Source organism: Pristiophorus japonicus, chromosome 5 (assembly GCF_044704955.1).
Source record: "Pristiophorus japonicus isolate sPriJap1 chromosome 5, sPriJap1.hap1, whole genome shotgun sequence".
Classification (NCBI taxonomy): domain Eukaryota; kingdom Metazoa; phylum Chordata; class Chondrichthyes; family Pristiophoridae; genus Pristiophorus; species Pristiophorus japonicus.
The window spans coordinates 182568548-182592920 of NC_091981.1; the positions used below are offsets into that span (position 1 = coordinate 182568548).

The window sequence follows — 24373 nt, forward strand, 5'->3', positions numbered from 1 at the left end:
GGTCTCCATAATTAAGGAAGGATATACTTGCATTGGAAGATGTTCAGAGAAGGTTCACTAGGTTGATTCTGGAGATGAAGGAGTTGACTTATGAAGATAGGTTGCGTAGGTTTGGCCTATACTCATTGAAGTTCAGAAGAATGAAAGGTGATCTTATCAAAATATATAATATAATGAGGGGGCTCGACAAGGTGGATGCAGAGAGGATATTTCCACTCATAAGGGAAGCTAAGACTAGGGGACATAGTCTCAGAATAAGGGGACCCATTTAAAACTGAGATGAGGAATTTCTTCTCTGAGGGTTGTAAATCTGTGGAATTCTCTGCACCAGAGATCTGTGGAGACTGGGTCATTGAATATATTTAAGGTGCAGATAGACAGATTTTTGAGTGATAAGGGAATAAGGGGAGCTGCGCTGAGTCCATTATCAGATCAGCCATGATCTTATTAAATGGCAGAGCAGGCTCGAGGGGCCAAATGGCCTACTCCTGCTCCTACTTCTTATGTTCTTATGTTCAATGGCAGCACCCAGTGGCCACTGACTGCTACTGCAGCATCACATGAATGGGACAATATTTAAACTTGTGACAGGGCAGACACAATTAAAACAAAAAAGGTCATAGATACTGCTGACAAGAGCCTTTGAATAGAAGGATAGCCGGACATAACAATATTAATAATATATTAATAGATGTGTCGTGGTGTTGCCCACTGTGAGTCAGTATTTTATGTAAAGTAGTATTACTAGGGACATTGGTTTATCGATGTTGGGGCTGGCCCTGAGATCTTGTTTTACCGGGATGGGGTCTCAGGGTTTGGTTGTACTTTCGGGTATGCTCCTGGGTCTTGGCACACCTAGGGGGGATCCCAGGTTAGCAGGAACACTGGAAAAAGAAATGATACAAACATTGGGAGCATGTCTCATATCTGAGATCATTGGGAGAGGATTGTAAATCTTAGGGGCTATGGGGAGGGTGTTTTCCAGGTCTGGGCGCATTGATAGTGAGTTTGCCAACCTAAACAGTGTTTAATAAATTAAAAAAATCCATAAACACAGTTATCTCACATTAAAGAATCATTGGGATAAAATTCAATCTTGGCAGGACCACCAACCGGGCGGTAGCGGATTGGACTCCCATTATACAACCTGTCCTATTTTTCTTTTCATTTTCTTCAAGGTCTCCCTACAGAGTCGTAGGCTGTCACATCAGTGGGAAATTCCTACCAAAAATGTGACAGGCCTGACATCACCAGATAGGGCCACATCGATACTGAATGTTGAAAAACCCATAGGCACTGTTAACATAGGATTTTTGAATGGATAAATGACAGAACAGACCAATATACATTTTACCTAGAAATATATGTAACTCATTTTAATTAATAGATATGAAACAGCACCTGACACTGGTGGATTTTCTGAGGTATCCTGAAAGGATTCAGATGGTATTAAAGTTCTGGTTTAAACTGGATCCTGTGATGACCGAACAGCTGTTGAATACATCCATTCCTTTACTCAAGGTAAGGTCTGATGGATATGATTGTCTTCTCAAAATTTTTTTGAGCTTATGCATTTGATTCTGGGCTGAATTTGAAGCCAGATTTTCGAGGATGCTTACTCAATAGGACACCCATTTTCTTCAAAGACACGGAATATTACCCCTATATAAAAAAAGAGACATAATTTTGGAAATTTTACATCAGTAAGCCTTATCCATACAGTTGAGAGTATCTTACAGAGTATGATATATGGCACTAACAGAGAGCATTCCTCTAATATTACATATTTATCGATATCAACAATCTAAGTGGCCAGTTTTGTAATGAAGTGCTTGATAGTGTTCAAAAAGGTCCTAACAAATTATGTAGCAATCTCAACATGAAACAGTTCTAAGTTGAAGATTCATTCCAAGCTTTTCCAAGCAGAGAGTAGTGGTGAACGGTTGTTTTTCAGATTGGAAGGATGTGTACAGTGGTGTTCCCCAGGGGTCCGGTATTAGGACCTCTTCTTTTTTTGATATATATTAATTAGCTGGACTTGGGTATACAGGGCAACATTTCAAAGTTTGCAGATGACATGAAACTCAGAAATGTAATAAACAATGAGGAAGATATTAACCTTGTTAAGCACTCCATGATCCAATGTCCTCCCTGCCTGCGATCTCCTTCCTGACTCCACCCCCCCTCACCATGTTCTCCATGGCCCCCCGCGATCTTCTCTCAGGCCCCTCCATCAATGTCCCCTTTGACCCCTGATCTCTTTCTCCCTCCTCTACACTTCCTGGTTGTGGCTTGGTACGGCAGGTCTACCTGATTCAAACATGTTAATCAGATCCTGCCATTAACTTTAGCAGGACCTGATGGAAACCTGTTCTTTGGCAGGATCTGATGGAAACCTGTTCTTTCTGGTTTTCCGACTGCTGTACTGTTCCCCCTCCCGCCCGCCGACCCCCACTCCCTCCCCGCCTTTTGGTAAATATCGGGGCCATAAGAGCACAAAAGCAAGGAAATTATGCTAAACCTTTACAAATTACTGGTTAGGCCATATTGGAATATTGGGGGTAATTTTAACCCCCAAAAACGGGTGAATTGCAGTCGGGTGAGTTGTAAAAATTGTTTAAATCTCAAACCCGCCCCCAATCTGCCCATTTCCAATTTAACCCAAACAGAATGGATAGGCAGGCGACCAACCCACTCCCAGGAACCATGTTGCTCCATTAAAATATAATGAGGCTATGTGCCTCACACACAACTTGTCTTCCAGCTTTAACTCTGGCCTCGGGAAATCCAGCAGATAAAGGGAGGCAAGAACTGCTTGGTGAAAAATGTAAGTGACTGCTTGTGTGCCAGGAGGAGCAGGAGTGCTTCATCCCAGGCCTTCTAAGCTTACCTCCTTCCCTGCCATGGGATCTTCCACCCCACCGCCATCAGACCCCCTCCCCATATCCAAAGACCCCTCCCTAGGATCGGGTAGCAGATGACTCCTCATCCCCCGCATTGAGGATCAGGGATCCAGCCCTCACTCTGGATCTGATCCCACCCCCACCCTCCCACCAATGCAGCAGCAGGCTCTCTATCTACTCCTGCAGCTGCGGCATCAGGCTGCCTTCCAGACGGGAATCCTGTTTATAAAATAAAGGATGCACGCTGTGGAGTTAAAACTTCTGGGTTTCCGAACCAAAACTCCTCTCCCCAGGTTACGCAACCCGCCCCAGTCAATATCGGAGCCATTGAGTCCAATTCTGGTCACCACACTATAGAAAGGGTGTCAAGACCGTAGAGATGGTGCAGAGGAGATTTACTAGAATGATACAAGTTACATGGAGAGACTAGAGAAGCTCGGGTTGTTCTGCCATGATCATATTAAATGGTGGAGCAGGCTCGAGGGGCCATATGGCCTACTCCTGCTCCTATTTCTTATGTTCTCCTTAGAACAGAGAAGGTTCAGGGAAGATTTAATAGAGGAGAGATTGTTTCCAGCGGCAGAAGGGTCGGTAACCAGAGGGCACAGATTTAAGGTAATTGGCAAAGAACGAGAGGGGCGATGAAGAGAATTTTGGCCTCCTTCTGTGCGGTACCATTCTATGAATCTATGATGTTCTTGTATGGTTTATATTTTATAAATCCACAGATTTATATTTTATCCTAACATTTAAAAATGAGGAGAAGCAAACTGAACTGAACTCAGTGATTTGGGAAAAGGCATGATTTGATTATGTCAATGTCAACACGTATATCTGCCGAACTTCCAGCTATCTTATGGCAATTAATCAGGGGAATGTCGAGGACATTCCTGACAATAATTAAACAGCCGCAGTTAGAAAAAATATTCTGTGGAATTCACATTGGAATGCAATTTAAATATTTATTATTACAGTGCATGTTTAATATGATGTGTATATATATATGTTTCATATCTGGATCATTAACATGGTAAAAACTTTGATGCAGCACTGAATTATATAAAACAAATTCTGTGTATTCAATCTGTACACATTGCTGGAAATGAAGTCCAAAAAAAATGTAAGTTGTGGACAGAAACATTCAGAAGAAACACAGCAAGTGTGATCAGGGAGTGGCTTTATGCTTTATTTTATTTGATTTTGTATAAATATGGATTTCTTAAACATTTACCAATACAAAATAAACAAATTAAGCAGTGGTTTGTTTTGTACCCATGAAGATGATGGATGGAGAATAGAATTCTTCCCCACAGTCCAGCACTTTCAGGCCGGGTCCAGCACTTTCAGGTTAGGTCCAGCACTTTCAGGTTAGGTCCAGCACTTTCAGGTTAGGTCCAGCACTTTCAGGCCGGGTCCAGCACTTTCAGGTTAGGTCCAGCACTTTCAGGCCGGGTCCAGCACTTTCAGGCCAGGTCCAACACTTTCAGGTTAGGTCCAGCACTTTCAGGCCAGGTCCAACACTTTCAGGCCAGGTCCAGCACTTTCAGGTTAGGTCCAGCACTTTCAGGTTAGGTCCAGCACTTTCAGGCCAGGTCCAGCAGTTTCAGGCCGGGTCCAGCACTTTCACGTTAGGTCCAGCACTTTCAGGCCGGGTCCAGCACTTTCAGGTTAGGTCCAGCACTTTCAGGTTAGGTCCAGCACTTTCAGGGCCTTCCAGGTGCAGAGTAATGCTCTGTGTGCTTTCCCCCAATCCCAACTTCAGAAGAGCAGCCCTTACTCCATTAGCACAATATTTATTTTCCTACACCTGTCATACAATGGTCTTTCCTGTCTGATGTCTGCTGAATTGTGGGTATTCTTCACCATGAAGATCTAGATCAAATCTGTCCGAACATTTTACAAGCTTCTTACAGGCATTAGGGAGAGGAAATAATCTGGACTGAATTTGAACTGAGGTCCCAGAGGTAAAAGAGCAGTGAGTGTGGCAGTCTGTCTAATGTTATAGTACTTAAAATAGACACATTTTAACCCTGTGAAAAATGAGACATTTTCAGCTTTTATTATATAGAATTTTTTCTTTAATATTTAATGTAATAACTTCCTGTAAATGTCTGATGAAAGTACAGTAAGATACAACAGAAAGCGGTTGATTGACAAGAAGCAGTTTTAATAAGCTTGAGGCAGTATGTGTGTTTTGTGAGATGTCCCAACATAGTGAGCCAATGCTGAGGACTGCTGCTTCTCCAGAGGAAATGAAGAAAGAAGAGGAGAGTGAGACACCTCACCTTACAGGCATATGCAGCCCAAGAAGACCTAAAGAAAGAGTATAGGCAAAATGCAAAATATCACGTAAAATATACTGCATGTAAGATAAAATCAGATATAACAAGAACTGACAGATTGGCAGGAAGACTGGATTTACCCTAGTAGCTCACTTTCAGAATTGTTGGATTGCCTAAAAAGACATATTTTGAAATTCCAGTCGGAGGCTTCCTGCGGGCAATTGCCTCCGACTGGAGAATTTTTACAAATTTACCTTGTGGTCTAGGAGGCGCCCTGGATTCCGTTGGGGAAGGCCTTCTCTTCCCGCGCTGCGAAGCACGCTCCCGGCCGGGGTGTTCCCATGCAGAAGATGCAGTCACGTGTGACTGCTCAGCCAATCAGGTACTGTATTCCACAGCTTTCCCATTAATAGCAATGAGAACTCTGTATCTACGAGTTCTCATTGCTATTAACGGGGAAAAAAAACAAACACACACTAATAAAAAGTAAAAAATAGACCTCACATAATTAAAATTAATTGAAATTAAAGATAATAAATGCCTTAGAAAAAAACAATATTTTTCCAATTTTTAAAAAAGTTTTGTAATTCGAATTAAAAATAAACTTATCTTGTGGGCAGAGTTTTTAACAATAAAATGTGTTTATTTAATTTAATTTAATTATATTTATGTGTGTTTTAAAATACTTGCACGCTTTTATCAGGCGCAAGAATTTTGAGGACATTTGCTGGGCAAGATATGGGTAAATCCCGTAATCTTGCCCAAGCAAATGTCCTTGCTCCTGATATATGGATGATCTGTCAAGCTCCAGCTTGACAGATGGGAAAAGCCGGTTTTCAGCGCACAATGCGCATGCTGAAGACACTCTGTACGGACCTGGGAGGCAGGAATTTCTGGGCCATTGATTGTTGAATAAACTGAAAGCAGCACCCTCTAGAGGAAATGGCATCAACACATCAGTATCATGTAATCCCAATCTATGGTTCTTCCTGCTGATGTGGTTTAATATTTGCAAACTCTCCCCCTAATCCTCATAATATTTAAATTTTGCAAAAAACTGAGATGCACTTTACAAATCCCTCAACAATTGTGTCTAACTAAAGCACTGAGCCATGTTAGCCAGATTTCCAAAAATAGTACCATTTTTTTCTCAGATAAAAGCTGTTTGTGTTATGGATTTGTGGCCACTTGAAACTTCCAAATGTCTGAACACATTTGAGACTTTCCAAACAAGATCCTTGTGGTAAAAGGACAATGTTTCGTACACTGTAGAGGTCATGGGCCACAAAATCCGCCCGTTGTTTGGGTTCTGTGGATGCTGTTTTGGTTCCAAAATGGTATCCATGGTGTACGCACACACTTTTGGTGAAGGCCGTGCCGGATGCCTTCTTGGATATAGCTTTAGCACGGATGCAGGGAGCATGTACCAGAAGTAGGCAGATCATGACATCAATCAACATGCAACCCTGATTTGATGCCAGCATTGCCATTTTGGAGCCCAGCTAAAGCCCACTCTGAAGCTCGCACAGCTGAACACGCGTTCAGTAGCAGGAAGGACCCACATCAGCGCTGTTTAAAGAGACCATCAACTACTTGCAGGTTAGTTGCTGATTGATTTCTACTGGCTGTTGGAAGAGTTTGCTGAAGTGTTTGGTGGTTTCGAGAGTTTTTAAAATTGCTAAAGTCTGCAGGGAGTGGTGCCGTAGGTGCTGAAGGACTAATTTCAAAGATTCTGCGCAGACCACTTGCTCCAAGACATGGGTGCACATGCAAGCATTCCACTTGACCTATAGCATGACAGGAGAATGTTCAGAGTTGACGCAGAGCAGTACAAGCTGCGGGAAGAGGGAGGAGGAGGAGGAGGAAGGGGAGAGGAGCTCTCAGCAGGAGACCGTGTCCGCCCAGGGTGTTCAGGGAGCAATACCCTGAACCGCAGCGAGGAATAATGTGTGAAACTTCTGCTCTTCAGTAAGGACATCCTCACTGAAATCTGCCACCTGCTGCAGCCACAACTGCAACCTCAGAGCAGGGCAAGAACTGCATTGCCAGTGGCTGTGAAGGTGACCACGGCGTTGAACTTTTATATATTGGGCTTCTTCCATGCTGGAGCTGGACATATTAGCAACATCTTATAGTTTGCCGCCCACTGTTGCGTAAGGCAGGACACTGAGGCTCTCTATTCAAAGAGAGCTGACTACCTTTTATTCTCTCCTACCAGAAAGCAGCAGGCAGAGCGGGCACGTGACTTGGTGAGAATTGCAGGCTTCCCAATGGTGCCATTGACTGTATGCACGTCGCTTTGCGGGCGCTGCATGTAAACTCAGAAATGTACCGCAACCAAAAGGGATTCCACTACCTCAATGTCCAGCTGGTGTGTGACCATACTCAGTGAATAATGCAGGTGCATTCCCGGTATCCTGGCAGCAGTTATGATGCCTTCATTCTGCGCCAGTCCGCTGTGGCGTCTGCACTTGAGCCATCATGACAAACCAAATGATGGCTACTGGGCGATAAGGGCTACCTGTTAACAACATGGCTCATGACTCCAGTGTGCAACCCATGCACATGTGGCCAGCATGCATACAATGAAAACCATGCTGTCATCTGAAATATAATTGAGCAGACCATTAGCGTGCTGAAGCAATGCTTCCACTGTCTGGACTACTTGGGAGAGTGGGTGTCGAGATTTGTGGTAGTCTGCTGCATGCTGCACAATCTCGTCATCATGAGGGCACAGCCCTTGCCACTGACCATATAATGACCAGCTGAGGAGCAGGAGGATCATGAGCAGGAAGAGGAGGAACATAAGAAATAGGAGCAGGAGTAGGTTATTAAGCCCTTCGAACTTTCCCCAGCATTCAATAAGATCATGGCTGATCTTCTAGCTCAACTCCATCTTCCCGCACTATCCCCATATCACTTGGTTCCCTTAGTATCCAAAAATTATCGATTTCTGTCTTGAATATACTAAAAGACTGAGCCTCTACAGCTCTCTGGAGTATAGACTTCCAAAGATTCACAACCATTTGAATGATGAAATTTCTCCTTGTCTCAGTTCTAAAAAAAGAGGAAGAGAGAAAACAGGGAATTATAGACCAGTTTAGCCTGACATCGGTAGTGGGTAAAATGTTGGAATCAGTTATTAAAGATGTAGTAGCAGCGCAGGTTGACCACAAAGCAGAACCCATCATCCACAGCAGTCCTGCAGCGCCCAACACACCAGGCAGCCCAGCAAGGTTAGCTGCACAGCAGCCCAGCAAAGGCCCAACAAATGATTCAACAACACCAGCCTTCACATTGAGAAGATCAACCAGGGCATGAAGGGCCCCAGGTAGACTCACATTGTAAATAGTTACACTATTGACTTTGGGGTGGGGGGTGGGGGGAGTGTTGTTATATATGTGGACTTGTATTTACTCTGTACAGCCACCAGAGGGCTCATCCCTGGATCACAAGGGATCCCATAATCCCTTGGGAGCACAGGTATTTAAAGAGGCTTCACAGGTTGGAGAGGCATTCTGGAGATCTGCAATAAAAGACTAAGGTCATATTTTACTTTGAGCTCACAGTGTTCAGTCTAACTCTTTCTCCATACACAACACATACCATCGAAGTTACCTTTCCTTAAGTTCAGGATCATAGTCTCTGAATTAACTGTGTCACTTTCCATCTTAATAAAGAATTCTACCATATTATGGTCACTCTTCCCCAAGGGACCTCACACAACAAGATTGCTAATTAGTCCTTTCTCATTACACATCACCCAGTCTAGGATGGCCAGCCCTCTAGTTGGTTCCTCGACATATTGGTCTAGAAAACCATTCCTTATACACTCCAGGAAATCCTCCTCCACCGTATTGCTACCAGTTTGGTTAGCCCAATCTATCTGTGATAACTGCTGTACCTTTATTGCACGCATTCCTAATTTCTTGTTTGATGCTGTCCCCAATCTCACTGCCACTGTTTGGTGGTCTATACGCAACTCCCACTAGGGTTTTCTGCCCTTTGGTATTCCGCAGCTCCACCCATACAGATTCCACATCATCCAAGCTAATGTCCTTCCTTACTATTGCGTTAATTTCCTCTTTATCCCACCTCCTGTTCCTTTCTGAATGTTGAATACCCCTGGATGTTGAGTTCCCAGCCTGCACGAAGGGAAAGAAGAGAAGTGTGAGTGAGTGTGATGGAATGAGTGCAAGAAATGGATGGGTTATTGTAGATGGTGACTGAGAGATTGGGGTGCTAATGTCAAATGGCCTCCTTCAGTGGTGTTACTTGCTATGATTGCATTAGGATGAGGGTAAGTGTGAGGGGTGGTTAGTCAGATGGGTATGTGAGTATGTACATAGAACGAGAAGGATAACATAGGGTTACATAGGATATACGGCACAGAAACAGGCCATTCGACCCAATCAGAGCATGCCGGTGTTTATGCTCCACTTAAGCCTCCTCCCGTCTTTCCTCATCTAACTCCATCAGCGTAACCCTCTACTCCCTTCTCCCTCACATGCTTGTTTAGCCTCCTCTTAAAAGCATCTTTACTGTTTGCCTCAACTACTCCCTGTGGTAGCGAGTTCCACATTCTCACCACTCTCTGGGTAAATAAGTTTCTTCTGAATTCCCAATTTGATTTATTGGTGACTATCTTATATTGATAGCCTCTACTTATGCTTTTCGTCACAATTGGAAACACTCTCTGTACCTACTCTATCAAAACCTTTCATAATTTTAAAGACTTCAATTAGGTCACCCCTCAGCCTTCTTTTTTCAAGCAAAAAGAGACCCAGCTTGCTCATCCTTTCCTGATAGGTATACACTCACATTTCTGGTATCATCCTTGTAAATCTTTTCTGCACCCTCTCCAGTGCCTCTATATCCTTATTATAATATGGCGACCAGAATTGTACACAGTACTCCAAGTGTGGTTCGATACAAGTTTAGCAAGGATGGGTGGATGTGCAAGAAATGTTGGTGTAAGGAATGATGTGTAGGAGCAGGCTTGGGAAGGCAGAGTGATGGGAATGTATTGACAGGCACTTCAGGATGAGGGTGAGTGTGGCATTGCACTCACCTTTCCTGACCTCATGAGATCATTACAGTGCTTCCTGTACTGTATCCAGGTCCTCCTCACCTCATCCCTGCTGCTGACCTCCTCAGCAATATCCAGCCAGGCTCCCTTTGTTGCTTGTGGAGGTCTACTTTTCCTGTCAGCAGGGAAGAGGACCTCCCTGCATGCTCTGACAGCCCCCACAAGAGTAGGCAACAAAGAATCTGAGAACTGGGGTGCAGCCCTCTGTCTTTGGGTATCCATGTTTCAAAAGTTTTATGGCTGGGTCCTTTCTTTGACAACTTCCACCCTCCTTTGAAAACCTTCAAGTGAGTTCAGTACAAGGCTGCTTTAAATATGGGCACTGGAAATGAATCATCGATGGTGTCATCAGATCCACACCATTTAATAGGGCTGGGAAACGCACATGACTCTTTCAATTGGGGCCATTACGTGAAAGTTGCTCTGAGCAGTGCGTTGCTGAAATCATCGCGTTTCGGACTCACTTCGTCACCTGCACGCACCTAACCTGATGCAAAGGTGAACATTCCAGCCTTTGTATGTAAAGTTAAAGAAAAATTAATTTACTCAAATGTTATAAACCATAGAGGTTTCTAGAAGGTTACAGTACAGAAGGAAGCCATTTGACCCATTATGTTTGTGCCAGCTCTCAAGAGCATACAAAACTAATCTCACTGTGCACTGTCTTCCCATAGTCCTGGATCAAACTTTGCTTCAAATTTGTACCTGTTCTTTGCTTAAAAGATGCAATAGTCTCTGTTCCATATACTCTCTGTGACAAAATGTTCCATGCCTCAACGACCCTCTCCATAAATAAATGTATTTTAACTTATCCCCTCATTTTCTTAGGGGAATTTTTATCCCAACCAGAAGAGATAGTCTTTCCCTCTTCACCCTACTAGAACTGTTCATAATTTGAAAAACCTCTTTAAATTGTTTCTTGGTCTTTTCAGCGCCAGTGAAAATATTCCCAGTATCTCGTCCATAACAATGGATTAGTAAAATATTTTTTTAAATTGTGAAAATATATACATATTTTGTGCTCATGATGTTCTGTTATATAGATTTTCTTTCAGTAAAATGTGTTAGAAATACATTCTGGCGATGCCGGAAAATCCTTTTTGTCTCCAACAATCAGGCAAAACAGTAAACAATCATCTCAAAAATCATGATTAAACTGTGTTTAAAGTTAACAGCAGCAGTGGGTTTTGCATTTGCTGAATCACCAAGGTTTGACATTGTGCAATGTAATTGTTTTAAAGAATTCCTTTCAAGTTTGACAGTCAAATACCAGATGGCAGCAACTGTCTTATACATGTAGATGCCTTCAAGAAACTTCCAAATTATTGCACAATTCTGACTTCATTTTGAGGACACATTAAAGTTCTTCGGGCATTTATCCTGCCGCTCCCAGTGAATGTTGGTATTTTTGAGCACTACGTTTGGTTACCAAGTGAAAAGTATTATTGAAACCAGGCCAGGCACACAACAATAGGTTTTATTTCTAAAGAGTGAATATTTGTTGAACAAACATAGATGCAGTTTCTAGTTGAGTGCTGTAACTGGGACCTAGTTACAGCCTGAAGACAGTACTGTATATGCTATTACCTGTGGGAACATGGTGCACATGAAACTGTAACTCCCTTTCTCACACAAAATCTGCTCATTGTTTTTCATTTCAGTATACCATCCTACTGAATAAGCAAGAATTCCAGAAGTACCTGTGCACAGAGATGCGTCAGTTTGTAAACAAATCTTGTAGTGAGTTGGACAACATGTCTCGTTATCTGTTCTACAATATTGACAAGTTAAGGATAGTGAAACAGGTAAGAAAAATATACAACCGATATTTTCCTAAAATGTCTTATTTACTTCAGGAATATTTAAGTTTTACTGTGCTGTTATCTCATCCTTTCCTCAAATATAAATTAACCATCTCTGCAAACCAACCCTCTAAACTAGTTTATCATGTATGAGACAGACAATTTCATTTCTGTGACCTTGACACAAAAAAGGTCCAACTAAGCAAGTGCAGGGTTCAGTTCATTAGCTCCAAGTACACCATTTTTAACATTTTTATACCAGACAATGATTGTCTGCGTGTATTTAGGTATGACAAGCTGCAAAGAGGTGTGAGCATTTTCAGTAACTTTAACAATTCCTTTTCCCTCCCCCATAATTTTTATTTTCTGTGGAATACTCATATGTTATAGATGATCACATTTATATGAAGAGTGTACATATTTGTCATTTTTGACAGTGTTGAGGTAACAAGGACAAAATATGCTGCACTTGGTGTGACCTCAAACCAATACAAAATAGTTTCCGAGAGTTGGTTCAATAGCATATCACTGAATATCTTCTACACTTAAATGATTGTAAGAAGGGTATAAGATCAGCTTCATCTTATGAAGTAGGATTTTTTTGTTGCATTTTTGGTGTGTGTGTGTGGGAGGGGGGGGGGGCGGGGGGCAGTGGGGGGAGGCAGTGAGGTGGAGGATGTGTTGATAGTCCATAACCTGCAAGGCCCTCAGTTGTATATTTTCAAATAATCTGTGTTACAGACGAAAATCCAGTTTAAACCAATCCAAACACCTTGATGTTGCTCTGAATGTTAACAACCTTGGATTATATCTTCATCTTTAAAAGCTGTCACTTTGTTAAAAGTTAAGCCCTACATAATTGTTTTCTGTAATGAGTAAATCAAAATCAGCCATAATGATATGACTGCTAAAGTATGCAATTAGTAGGAGCTCCTGAGGGTCACTGAAAAGTGTTTAATATTTAACAACCATTAATTGCCATGTTCAAGCTGTGTGCACTGTATCTTTGAAAGCGGATTCTCCATCGGCTAGTAATGGTATTTTTCAGCTTCCATCAGGGTTCAGTAATATTAGACACAGTGTTGATAGTTAATGCCTCTCATTTGAAAGTTGTTCCTATCTAGGAAGTTAATGTAAAAGTTGTTGGTCTGTGTTTCTGATTGTGTCCTTTTTCAAAGCAGGAGGCATGTTTTCAGGGTGCATTTATAATGCACATAACAATGAGACAGTGGATTGTCTTTGAATGTCACTTCTTAGGAAAAAAAGAAATACTTGCATTTATATAGCACCTCAGGACACCCCAAAGGGCTTTACAACCAATGAAGTACTTCTTGAAATGTAGAAAAGGGGCAAAAGCTACGAATGTGCATTTCTATACTCTAAATTGACTGTGAATGAGCCCAGCAGCAGAAAAGCTAGCATTGTATGGTTAGGAGAAGGAAAGGTGGGCAGACCACCTTTCTTCCATTAAAATATACCTCCTGCCTCCCATTGCCACAGTCCCCCTTCCTTCTTTCCCATCTTCTCTTCCACCAGCGTTAAAAAGGCAAGAGAAGAGGAAAATCAGCAAGGGTTCCAAGCTCCATCCCATCACCAATATTTATTTGCAGCAGGGCAAATCATCATCATATCATCATAGGCGGTCCCTCGAACGAGGATGACATGCTTCCACACCAAAAGGGATGAGTTCACAGATGTTTCAATGGAGGACCCGAAATTCTAGTCCTGAACTCCAGGAGTGGAAGATGCCTGTGCATGGATTTTTTTTAACATGTGGTGACCGTTGCACATCAGCCACTACATGGGCCTGACAGAGCTAAGCCTTTATCGAGTGGCAAGGGTAAACCAGGACGACTGGAGACCAGCTCTGCTGCACGGACATATCGCAGAGTGGGCTGGCCTGTGCTGCCCCTGGGCCCTCGGCTCTTCTGGGCCCCGCATCCTCATTTGCTGTACCTCCAGGGCAAATAGTGGGTAGACAATTGCTGTTGAGGTAAAGGAAAATAATTCTGACCCACAGGGATGCATTGATTACATTCTTTGCCCCATTTTCCTCTGAACATCGTTCTGTGATCACCTAAAAACCGACAGATTCCGAGAGAAAAATCTAGTCCCTTGACTCCTAATGATCACACCAGTACCATCTTGCACTCAAAGAAACTCTGTCACCCAGTGAAAGTTGCTACGGAGAAGGATGGAGTCGGTGGCTGGGGAACAGAGTTTGTGGAGGGGACCAAAGAGAATGGGATCGGTCTTTCGAATATTTAGCTTTAAGAAATTTCTGCTCATCCAGTACTGAATGTTGGACAAGCAGTGTGACAAATAAGAGGCAGTGGAGGGATCAAGAGAGGTGGTGGTAAGGTAGTGCTGGTTGCCGTCAGCGTACATGTGGAACCTGACGTATTTTCGGATGATGTCGTCGAAAGGCAGCATGTAAATAAGAAATAGGAGAAGGCCAAGGATAGATGCTTGGGGGACTTCAGAGGGAACAATGTGGGGGTGGGAAGAGAAGCCGTTGCAGGTGATTCTCTAGCTATGACTTGATAGTAAGAATGGAACCTGGCAAGAGCAGTCCCACTTAGCTCGATGACAGAAGAAAGGCGTTGGAGAAGGATGGTTTGGTAACTGTGTCAAGGGCTGCAGACAGGTCAAAAAGAATGAGGAGGGATCGTTTACCATGGTCACAGTCACATAGGATGTAATTTGTAATTTTGATAAGGGCCATTTCAGTACTGTGGCATGGGCAAAATCCGATTGGAGGGATTCAAACATAAAGTTGCAGAAAAGATGGGCACGGATTTGGGAGGCTCATTAATTCAAGGACTTTGGAGAAGAAAAGGAGGCTGGTGATGGAGCAATAGTTTACAAGGATGGAGGGGTCAAGGGTAGGTTTTTTGGGGTGAGGGGTGAAGACGACAGATTTGAAGGGGAGGCGGACATTACCTGAGGAGAAGTAACTGTTCATAATATCAACTAACATGGGAGCCAGGAAGGAAAGTTGGGTGGTCAGCAGTTTAGTGGAAATATGCTCGTGGTAGCTGTGCCATTGCGAACAATTAATCCGTTTTGATGCTGTCACCACAACTTCTCCTTAAACCCTTTAAATGATGAACGGTAGCTCTTTAAAAGCTGCTTCTTCGTGAATTGTTGCACTTTCCAGCCAATTGTGCTGCAGGTTAAGTTGTTTGGGCAAACTTCTCCTGTGCAAATGTCCTATTTAGAGATCAAGGAGGAACCCAATTACAAAATTTGTGTTGACCCCTGAGTTAGCGGTGCAGGAGCATAGACCAGCACAATCTTAATTTTGCTATTCTTACAAAATTGGGGCATAAATGTTCATCCATGAACATTGCCATAATACATTCTAACATAGTATCAAACAACCTACTAGTTCTGCTAAAATAGAGTCTATTTAATGAGGAAGTCTAAAAGCTATTGTTTTTAAATTACTGTGGTCATAATTAACCACTCTGTGGTTATAACAATTTTGTTACAGCTGTACAATAATTACTTTTAAACAAACATGAATAACTTAAGCACATTTCACTGTGATTGTTTAAAACATAGACTTCCTCTGGCAGATGGGAGTGCAATGAATATATAACTTATTACAGTCATACCACTGCAAACATCCATGTTGAAATATAAATTATGAAATCATGAAAATCCTTTCGGGTGTTACTGAGCATGTGCCAGAGGGATTTGGGGAATATTAAAATTATTATTTTTTTACATTTCACTAAGTACTGAGGCCAAGTGGATGCTAGTTACATTCCCTTTGTACATTAAGTCTTGTCAACTCCTTTGAATGGTTTGATTTCCAACAGAACGCCAAGAAATTGTTTTATTTTGATTTTCTGGATCAAATCAGATGCATTTTACTGGAATGTGATATTATGTTAAATAGGCGAGAACGTTAGCCACAGTTGAAACACGTTAATCCCAATATTCTTAACATAAGTTAAAAATGAGAAAGTTAGAATATAAGAAAGGTTAAGGATGAGAACAGCATTAGGCCCACTGAAAGCTCTTCCCTCTAGTGTCCCAACTCTTCCATCTTGATGTACCAGTGAATTAGGTTCAATGGGTTAATTGTTTTTTTATTCTTCAAAAGGGGTAGTAGAGTTGTGGAATAAGTTAGAGGAAGCCATAAAATTAGACAGTATAAATGAGTTCAGTGGGCAGTTCATTGAGTGTCTAGAGAAGGCAGGATTGAGGGAGAAGGTGAGTTCATCAGTGAAAAGAAATGGACTTATTGGGTCTAATAATCATTCCCAGTTCTTAAACATTCCCTTGTTACTCTCATTACAAAATCTAGAAGGTGGGATGAAAAGTGGAGAGAAAAGATTTTATTTGCAACTATAGAAAGAACAGTCTGTGTTTATATGAAGAATTATTATAAATGGTTGAATCAATGGATTCAGAGAGAGTCACAAAGCAAAAGAGCACAGTCTATAGAGCCAATTTCAACTCATGATGAGAATGGAAGGCAATCCCACGTGGGAGTACTGGCCCGAGAACCGCCAGATTTTAAATGCCGGGCCTCATTTCAATCTCGCCCATTTCACCTAGTTGATTCCAGCGGAAAGCACCAGCTGACTGGTGAGTTTTGATAGTGAGTAGGGAAAGACTATTCTGGTTGGGGGGTCAGTCACAAGGGATCATCAATTTAAAATTATAATTGAGAGTGAGGAGAGAGGTTAGGATAGAGGATTGTTGCAGCATGAAATGCTTTGTCATAGGGAATAGTTGAGGCACAGACTATTTCTTCTTTTAAGGGAAAATTGGATAAATATTTGAAGCAGAGAAAGATACAAGGCTATTGACAGAAAGCTGAGCTTAGTTGCTTTTGCTCCAACAGAAAGTTTGGCACAGCCACAATGGATCCAAAGGCCTCCTGCTGTGCTGCAAATGTATATGGGTCGAAGAGAACCATAATGCATTGCATAGGATGAAATCAAGTAAACATCATGGGCTCGAATTTGATCAAAGGCAAGTTCTGCCCATTTACCGTCCAAAAAAACACTAAGATCCTGACGGTATTTTGGGCGGAAGTTTGGTGAAAAAAAGAAGGAAAAAAGCACCCGGCAGAAAAAATGGGCGTTACACGGCGATTCTGGGTGGTAGGTGGGATTCTGGGCGGCAAATACAATCCTGGAGAAAATTACACCGAGGCTGGAGTCGGGCCCAGGGAGGGGGGAACATGCACACAAAAAAATGTTCAAAAAATAAAAAACAAAACATCACAAAACCTTCAGAGGACCCTTTCAAACAAAATCACTGCCAAGAAATTAAAGAAAAAAATCTCACTAACCTTTTCTTGCAGGTCTTCATACCTACCGTCCAGGTAAGACTTGCTTCCATGTGGCGGTCTTCTCGCCTGCAAGAGCGGAGGACCGCGCGGATGAATCTCGGGCGGGAGCGGGCGGGAGGACTTTTTCGGTGTTGCACGCCGGCGGCGCACGCCAGCAGACACTCCCCATGCGGTCCTTTCAAACCGCCGGCGTGAGGGCCTCACCAATCTCATACGGAGGGGAGAGCACTGAGAAAACACGGTGGCAGCCGGCGGTAGGGTCATCAATTTCGAGCCCTATGTCTTCAAACTACATAACTCTACATCAGTTCAACGAATGCTGGGCCAAACAATACAGTATTTGCTTTCACAAACCATTTGTTCTTGAAGTTTGTTATTGTCTGTGGGAACAACATTTGGAAGCAAAAGCACTTCTTTTCCAAATTAATGTTCTGTCCTCCATCCATGTTGCGAAAGGGGACATGTGAATTATCTCCATGGGAACCAAACCGATAAAATATAATACAAAAAATAATACATTTGTTGGGGTAGGAATTGGTTAAAAATTTGAGTAGCACATTGACGTTCACTAACAACTGTATTTTGAGGGTGCACTTTAAAGGATATGCTTTGCAAAGCTGGAATTTTCTGAGGTCAGGTAAGAGGATAATTAGAGGAGAAATGGTGGATGAAAGCACAAGGTTGAATGTTTGATAATGAAACTAATGAGCAGATTAATGAAAACACAGACACAATTTGGCATCACAGGTGATTGATGTAGTTAGATCATTTGAAACTGAAGGCATTATATACTTGCCAATTACACTGCTAAATGATCTAAATGATGGCACACTTATGACTCAGAAGCACTGTTCCACACAATAATTGACCAGGACATTGTCTTATTCTGTGTGAAATGCAGATTAAGTTTAACAGAAGGCAGACTCTGCTGATGAGACTGATGTTATACCTGAAGCTCTTCAATTGTACACAAATGCTACTTTAGACAGTGAGCAAGCATTTATTTTAAGAAGATCAAGGCAATGAAATGTGAAATCAATTAAAACTGCTGCAACTAAATGACTTAATAATTAGTGTGGTGAAATTATGAAGGTAAAGCTAAGTCTGAAAAATCTCTTTGATTATTTCACAAATGACAGTCAATGAAAATGGACCATAATTCAAACAAAATATAACAATGCAAACCGTGAACCATACGAGCTATACGTCTGATTGACCCTGTTGCCCAAGCATATTACACTAAAGTTGAAATATAATGTGTAAGACAGCATTTTACAGCTACATTCATTGTGAAGCACAGTAGAACATTCAGTAGTGGATTTTGTACATTAAATTAATATATATTTGAATGGCCTTGTAGTATTTCCTATTGGCTGAAAGTGATGCGTTTTAGTATTCTATCGTTTATATTGCATGCTATCTTTTAAGTTTATGAGCCAAAATTAACTGCTTTTCATTATCAGTTTGCTGTGGTTTATATTCATATAATATAGTTGCAACTGGTAAATTAATTAATGTATGGGGTACTGAATGCTGTGAACTATAGCATGGGTACTATTCCCCATAACTTACTGGGACTGGCACATATACATTCATGACAGTGCTGGAAATACTCACTATTCAGCATATTAACAATGAACACGTTAATTTCCATTGAAGCATTCTTTCTCGGTTTGCTGTTGTTTTTACACCAGTGTCTGTGTTAGTGTTACAGTGTAACCTTGTAAATTGTCTTGATGTAAAACCTTCAGAAGAGTTGTTAAACTGAGATTTGTTCAATCTATGACAGTGATGATAAAGAATCCACAGCACTAATCATACTAAAAAAAACACAATTTTATAGTCAATATTCGAAAAGAAGAACCTTCTCCGTACTCAGCTTCACCTAGGAACTCTATGTAAATAAGATGCAGAATCTTCTTGGGCTTCAAGTTAAATATATCTTGATAACTAAATATTAATAATAATCCTCAAGTTGATATGATAATAAGGGTGTATTCTTGAGGGTTAGTAAAACCGCTCACTGTTTTCTTTGACTCACTCTGTTATTTTGTCTTTTTCATGTAACACTTTAAGGTCTTTAATCAATGGCACAGCAGTGGATTGTTTGACTATCTATTGACGACGTTTGACCAAATGTCAGCAGCTCTAATGAGACTTTCAACAAACAACCAGGACACAGCTTCTTCAGCACAACAGATTCTTTATCTGCTCAGGGATTTGATTTACCTCACTGTGCAGCCTATAAGCAATACATCGTCCGAGGAGTGAGTCACATGGTTTATTACTTTTGTACAACATGCGGGTCTGTTGGCAAGAATGTGATTATTTTCCCTTGTGGTGTAGAAGGGTTGATTGATCTAGGAGGTTGGAGCAGGGTAAAGGAGTCGGTATCTGATCCCTTTTCGTATTGAGGTGATAATGTATCTGTTTTTCCAAGAGTAGAGTTGGAGAATGTATGTGGCCTGTTGGTGTTAGGGAATTCATGCATCAAACACTGGAATTGGACTTTGAAGTTGAATCCTGAAGATTAGAATTTTGCATCTTCACTATCAACATGTTACTCTGTGGAGTGGTCAGATTTGGATTCTCATCTATCTTTTGCTTAAACCAAAGTTGGAAGTGAAGTCTAACCAGGATACTTTTGACCAACTGGAAGCATCTAGTTACAGAGCAGCACTTTCTAAGGGCTGGAAACAGGATGCCAGGGAATGGTTCATTGTGTAGGAAGGCTGGATTGTCCGGTCCTTTGCACTCCATGTTTCGCCCCAGAGCGGCGTGAAAGACGATGGTGAGGTCTCCTGTGCTCCGTCGCAATCCTCTGGTCGGGTTTTGCGGCGACGCTGAGCAGGACTGCCGGGTGTGCCATGCCCCTGGTTGCAACACTGGCAAAAGTTTTGACTCTTGCACGATCCATCCGCCCAGAAGTGCGCCCGCAATGACTGCCTGGGAAATCAGAGTGGTCCAGATGGTGCAGAGGAAGGTAATGGACTGCAAAATAAAGTGCGAGTGTTTTTTGTTTTAAATTTTTGTCTGATTTGTGTTGTGGTGGCGTGGGCAATGTTTTAGGAATGTTTTGCTGTTTTTTTTTTTTTAAAAAGAGAGAAGCACCACAATTGGTCTCAGTGACCATTGGCTAGGTTTTCCTTGATTGCTAACCAGGGTTGCATGCTGGAGGTTGGCTTGAATGAACATAGGAAAAAGATGGGTTGAGGACTTGGTTTTGATGTTTCCACAGGTGAAAATCCTACCAGCACACACTTATTCAGTCTCGCACATTAAGAATAGCCAAGTTACTGGAGAGCAGGTGCTGTCCTTGGAACTGTATATTAGCATGATTTCAGGAGCAGAGGAAGAGGAGAAAATCAGAGGGGAGATTTGGGGAAGAATGGGCCCTGAGGCTGGGATTTGTAGCAGAGAGGGGGGAGCAAAGAGGAGGCACGGGAAGTGTGGCAGTGGCACCTAGAAGGAAATGGGGAGACTGCGAGGCCTGAGGCTGACAGCGTGGGTGGGGGAAGGCAGTGTGCCTGGGAAAGAGAGTGTGTGGAGAGTGAAGCTGAGTGGGACAGCAGCAAAAGTGGAGCTGTTAGCATGAGGGCTGAACAGGGAAGCGCTGATGTCTCAGCAGGGAGGTAACAAGACTTTAGTGCAAACATTCGAGGGAGACTCTACTGTCAAAGTGGTAACATGCCCTGGTGAATGAAATATAGGATCAAGGATGGAGCAGTTGGAAGATTTGAGAGTTGGAGCAGGTTTCTTGTCAATTGAAGCAGACAAATTCTAATTGGGCGAATCCAGAAGCAGCAATATTGTGTGGTAGAATTGTTATGGGGCTGAAGCCAGAACTTTCATGGAGTCCAGACTTTTATAGCAGTTATAAATTTCCTTTTGTAGCTACAATTATAATTGGTAGCACCTGCCCCCTTCCCATTGTGTGGGGCTTTCTGACATTTCTTAGCTGATTAATGGTTAGGACTGATAATTAAACACTTAGTACCAATTATTCACTGCACACATTCACTACACTGCGCACTCCTCAGACATTACATTGACAAGGATTATTTATTTTTAAATAAATGGATACTTTATGTTCTCCTCTCAACACTCGCTGAATCCATATTTAATTTGTGCAATAGACAGTGTAAAATATGTTTTCACTAAAGGTATTGGTGAGGCCACACCTGGAATACTGCATGCAGTTTTGGTTTCCATATTTATAAAAGGATATACTTGCTTTGGAGGCAGTTCAGAGAAGGTTCACTCGGTTGATTCTGGGGATGAGGGGGGTTGACTTATGAGGAAAGGTTGAGTAGGTTGGGCCTCTACTCATTGGAATTCAGAAGAATGAGAGGTGATCTTATCGAAACGTATAAGATTATGAGGAGTCCTGACAAGGTGGATGCAGAGAGGATGTTTCCACTGATAGGGGAGACTAGAACTAGAGGCATGATCTTAGAATAAGGGGCCGCCCATTTAAAACAGAGATGAGGAGGAATTTCTTCTCTCAGAGGGTTGTAAATCTGTGAAATTTGCTGCCTGTAGAGAGCTGTGGAAGCTGGGACATTGAATAAATTTAAGATAGAAATAGACAGTTTCTTGAGCGATAAGGGGTTATGGGAAGCGGGTGGGGAAGTGGAGCTGAGTCCATGATCAGATCAGCCATGATCTCATTAAATGGCGGAGCAGGCTTGAGGGGCCGTATGGCCTACTCCTGTTCCTATTTCTTATGTTCTTATGTTCTTCACCAATGTAAAATGTAGCACATAAATTGTACAGCTGCACCCACGGTTGATGATGTGTGTCCCATGTGAGAAGAGTTTAATACTATGTTTATATTTGCAGAACACAAAAGTACCTGGAAAAGATTCAGGGAAATCTGCAGTCTTTGCCACAGTGGCCTCAGATCGAGAAAACACTCGCGACATGCAAGTCACTCAGGAACGTCATTTATCAGACAATGGATTCTGTGAGAGGTAGGAGGATTTATGTCATTCTGAGACATGAAACAGGTGGCTTTCATGAATACTTCTGGAATTGCAATTGGCTGCTGACAAAACGAATCAGACATCACATCATTATATAGAATACAATGGGAAGCAGTGAGCACTTATAAAACCAGCAATTTAATGGACAGGTTCAAATGATGTCACAACCAGCGAGATTGTTTTACAACTAGCATCAGAATCCTGAGATTAGATTATAACTTTGAATTATACTCTTCTGTTTGCTATTAGTACTTGTGTACACGTCATAGTTAAGTTCATGCAACAGACTCTCAAATTGATGGAATTCTATGCCTGAACTGCCTATCTTTGAGATATTAGCTCGCAGACAATGACACTAAATCTCCTTCCCATGTTACAGTTGCTGAGATATCAGGAGTAGTTTTATTATTGTGGTAATCTAATACTACTACTGAAATGTCTATTTAATAAAACTAAATCAAAACCTGCTAATGCAGCAGGATGGAACGTCTGCCTGTCACTTTGATTCTGCAATGACCCGATTCTAAATCCAGGGGATGGGGGTCAATATGGGCGGGTGGTTGCACCAGTAGTGGTACAACATGGAGCCCCCCATGTAGGGGAGTGGGCAGCATTTCAGAGCTGCTCTGAGAGGGACATCTGCAAGCTGGTTGACATGAAGGGGAAAGGATCATATTGGAGGCTCCGTTGCTGGTAGTCTTCGAGGACAAAATTGCCCACCGCTGGAAATGAGGAGCACCTACCGTTTTTGATATCTTCTGGCCGCTCCATGCATTGGGGCAGCATCACCGTCGAAATTCAACACTTCGGGGATTTCTTTTGAGCTGGGCAGAAGTGGCCTCATCATGGGGGAAGAGATGGAAGGGGGACGGAGTGGGCGTTAATGGTGGGGTGGAAGTGGGGGCGGGGCAGAGTAGCTGAGGATTTCAGTCATCAGCGCTGCGCTGATGATGTAATCGCGCTGGCGCGTTACAACGTCCCTCCCCTTCAGTTAAAGGGAGAGCCATTGGAAACTCTGCAGCCACTTTAGTGGCAAACACTGGGCCACTAGGGAGAGTTTCGACCGGGCCAGTGGCAATAATTGTCAGACCGACCTGGCAATCAGCCGACAAAAAAAAATCTGGCGGCTGCAGCAGTACACCCTCTCCTTTAAGGCCGCCATGCCACAGAGACTGTACCAACAGCAAATGCTCCCGCGGGGCAATACTGGGAAAGGGGAAATGACCCGAGGGGCAATTTCGCGAGGGGGTCCCTGCCAGTTGGCAAGGGGTCGATGTGTGCATGCCGTAGTGGAAAAATGGGTGGAGTGGTCCTGGGCATCGCTCCAAATCTCATGAAGGGCAATTTCCAAAATGGCGGCCCCTCTGCGGAGAGTCTACGGCCATTCCACGCCGCCCCGTTGGCCACCACTTTCAGGCGGCCAGAGGGCCTTATTGGAAGGGGCAGTTTTGGCCCCTTAGAATCCAATTGCAATCAATATCTCTGGGATTGATTGACGTTCGATTTCTTTCTAATGCCACTCATTTGCATCCCAGAATAGCATCTGCTTTCTGTAGGTATATATACCACTGGGCCTTACAATGGCAAATCTGGCAGAATTACCAGGGGACCATGGAACATAACAAAATCCCCTCCGCCCCACCTCCCCTCTGCCCAGCAAATACCTTTGAAATTGAAGTTGGGACCTGCTGAGAGGATGGGCAGAAGAAGCCAGCAGTCTCCTTTCCATCAGAATCTCTTTTTTTTTTATTCGTTCCTGGGATGTGGGCATCGCCAGCAAGTCCAACATTTACTGGCCGTCCCTAATTGCCCGCGAGAAGCTGATGGTGAGCTACCTTCTTGAACAGCTGCAGTCTGCGGGGTGAATGTACCCCCATAGTGTTTTTAGGGAGCGAGTTCCAGCATTTTGACCCAGTGACAATGAAGGAACGGTGATATATTTCCAAGTAAGGATGGTGTGTGGCTTGGAGGTGAACTTGTTGGTGATGGTGTTCCCAT

General features: G+C 42.7%; 1 protein-coding gene across 1 annotated transcript in view; it reads left to right on the forward strand.

The window, feature by feature from the left end:
• LOC139264540 (ATP-binding cassette sub-family A member 13-like) overlaps positions 1-24373 on the forward strand; it is a 417853-nt gene that overhangs the window by 56621 nt on the left and 336859 nt on the right. Inside the window, exons 8-11 of the mRNA XM_070881155.1 lie at positions 1388-1521; positions 11936-12079; positions 19467-19657; positions 22233-22363. Coding sequence (XP_070737256.1) covers positions 1388-1521; positions 11936-12079; positions 19467-19657; positions 22233-22363 — 600 coding nt within the window. The remainder of the gene's footprint in view (positions 1-1387; positions 1522-11935; positions 12080-19466; positions 19658-22232; positions 22364-24373) is intronic.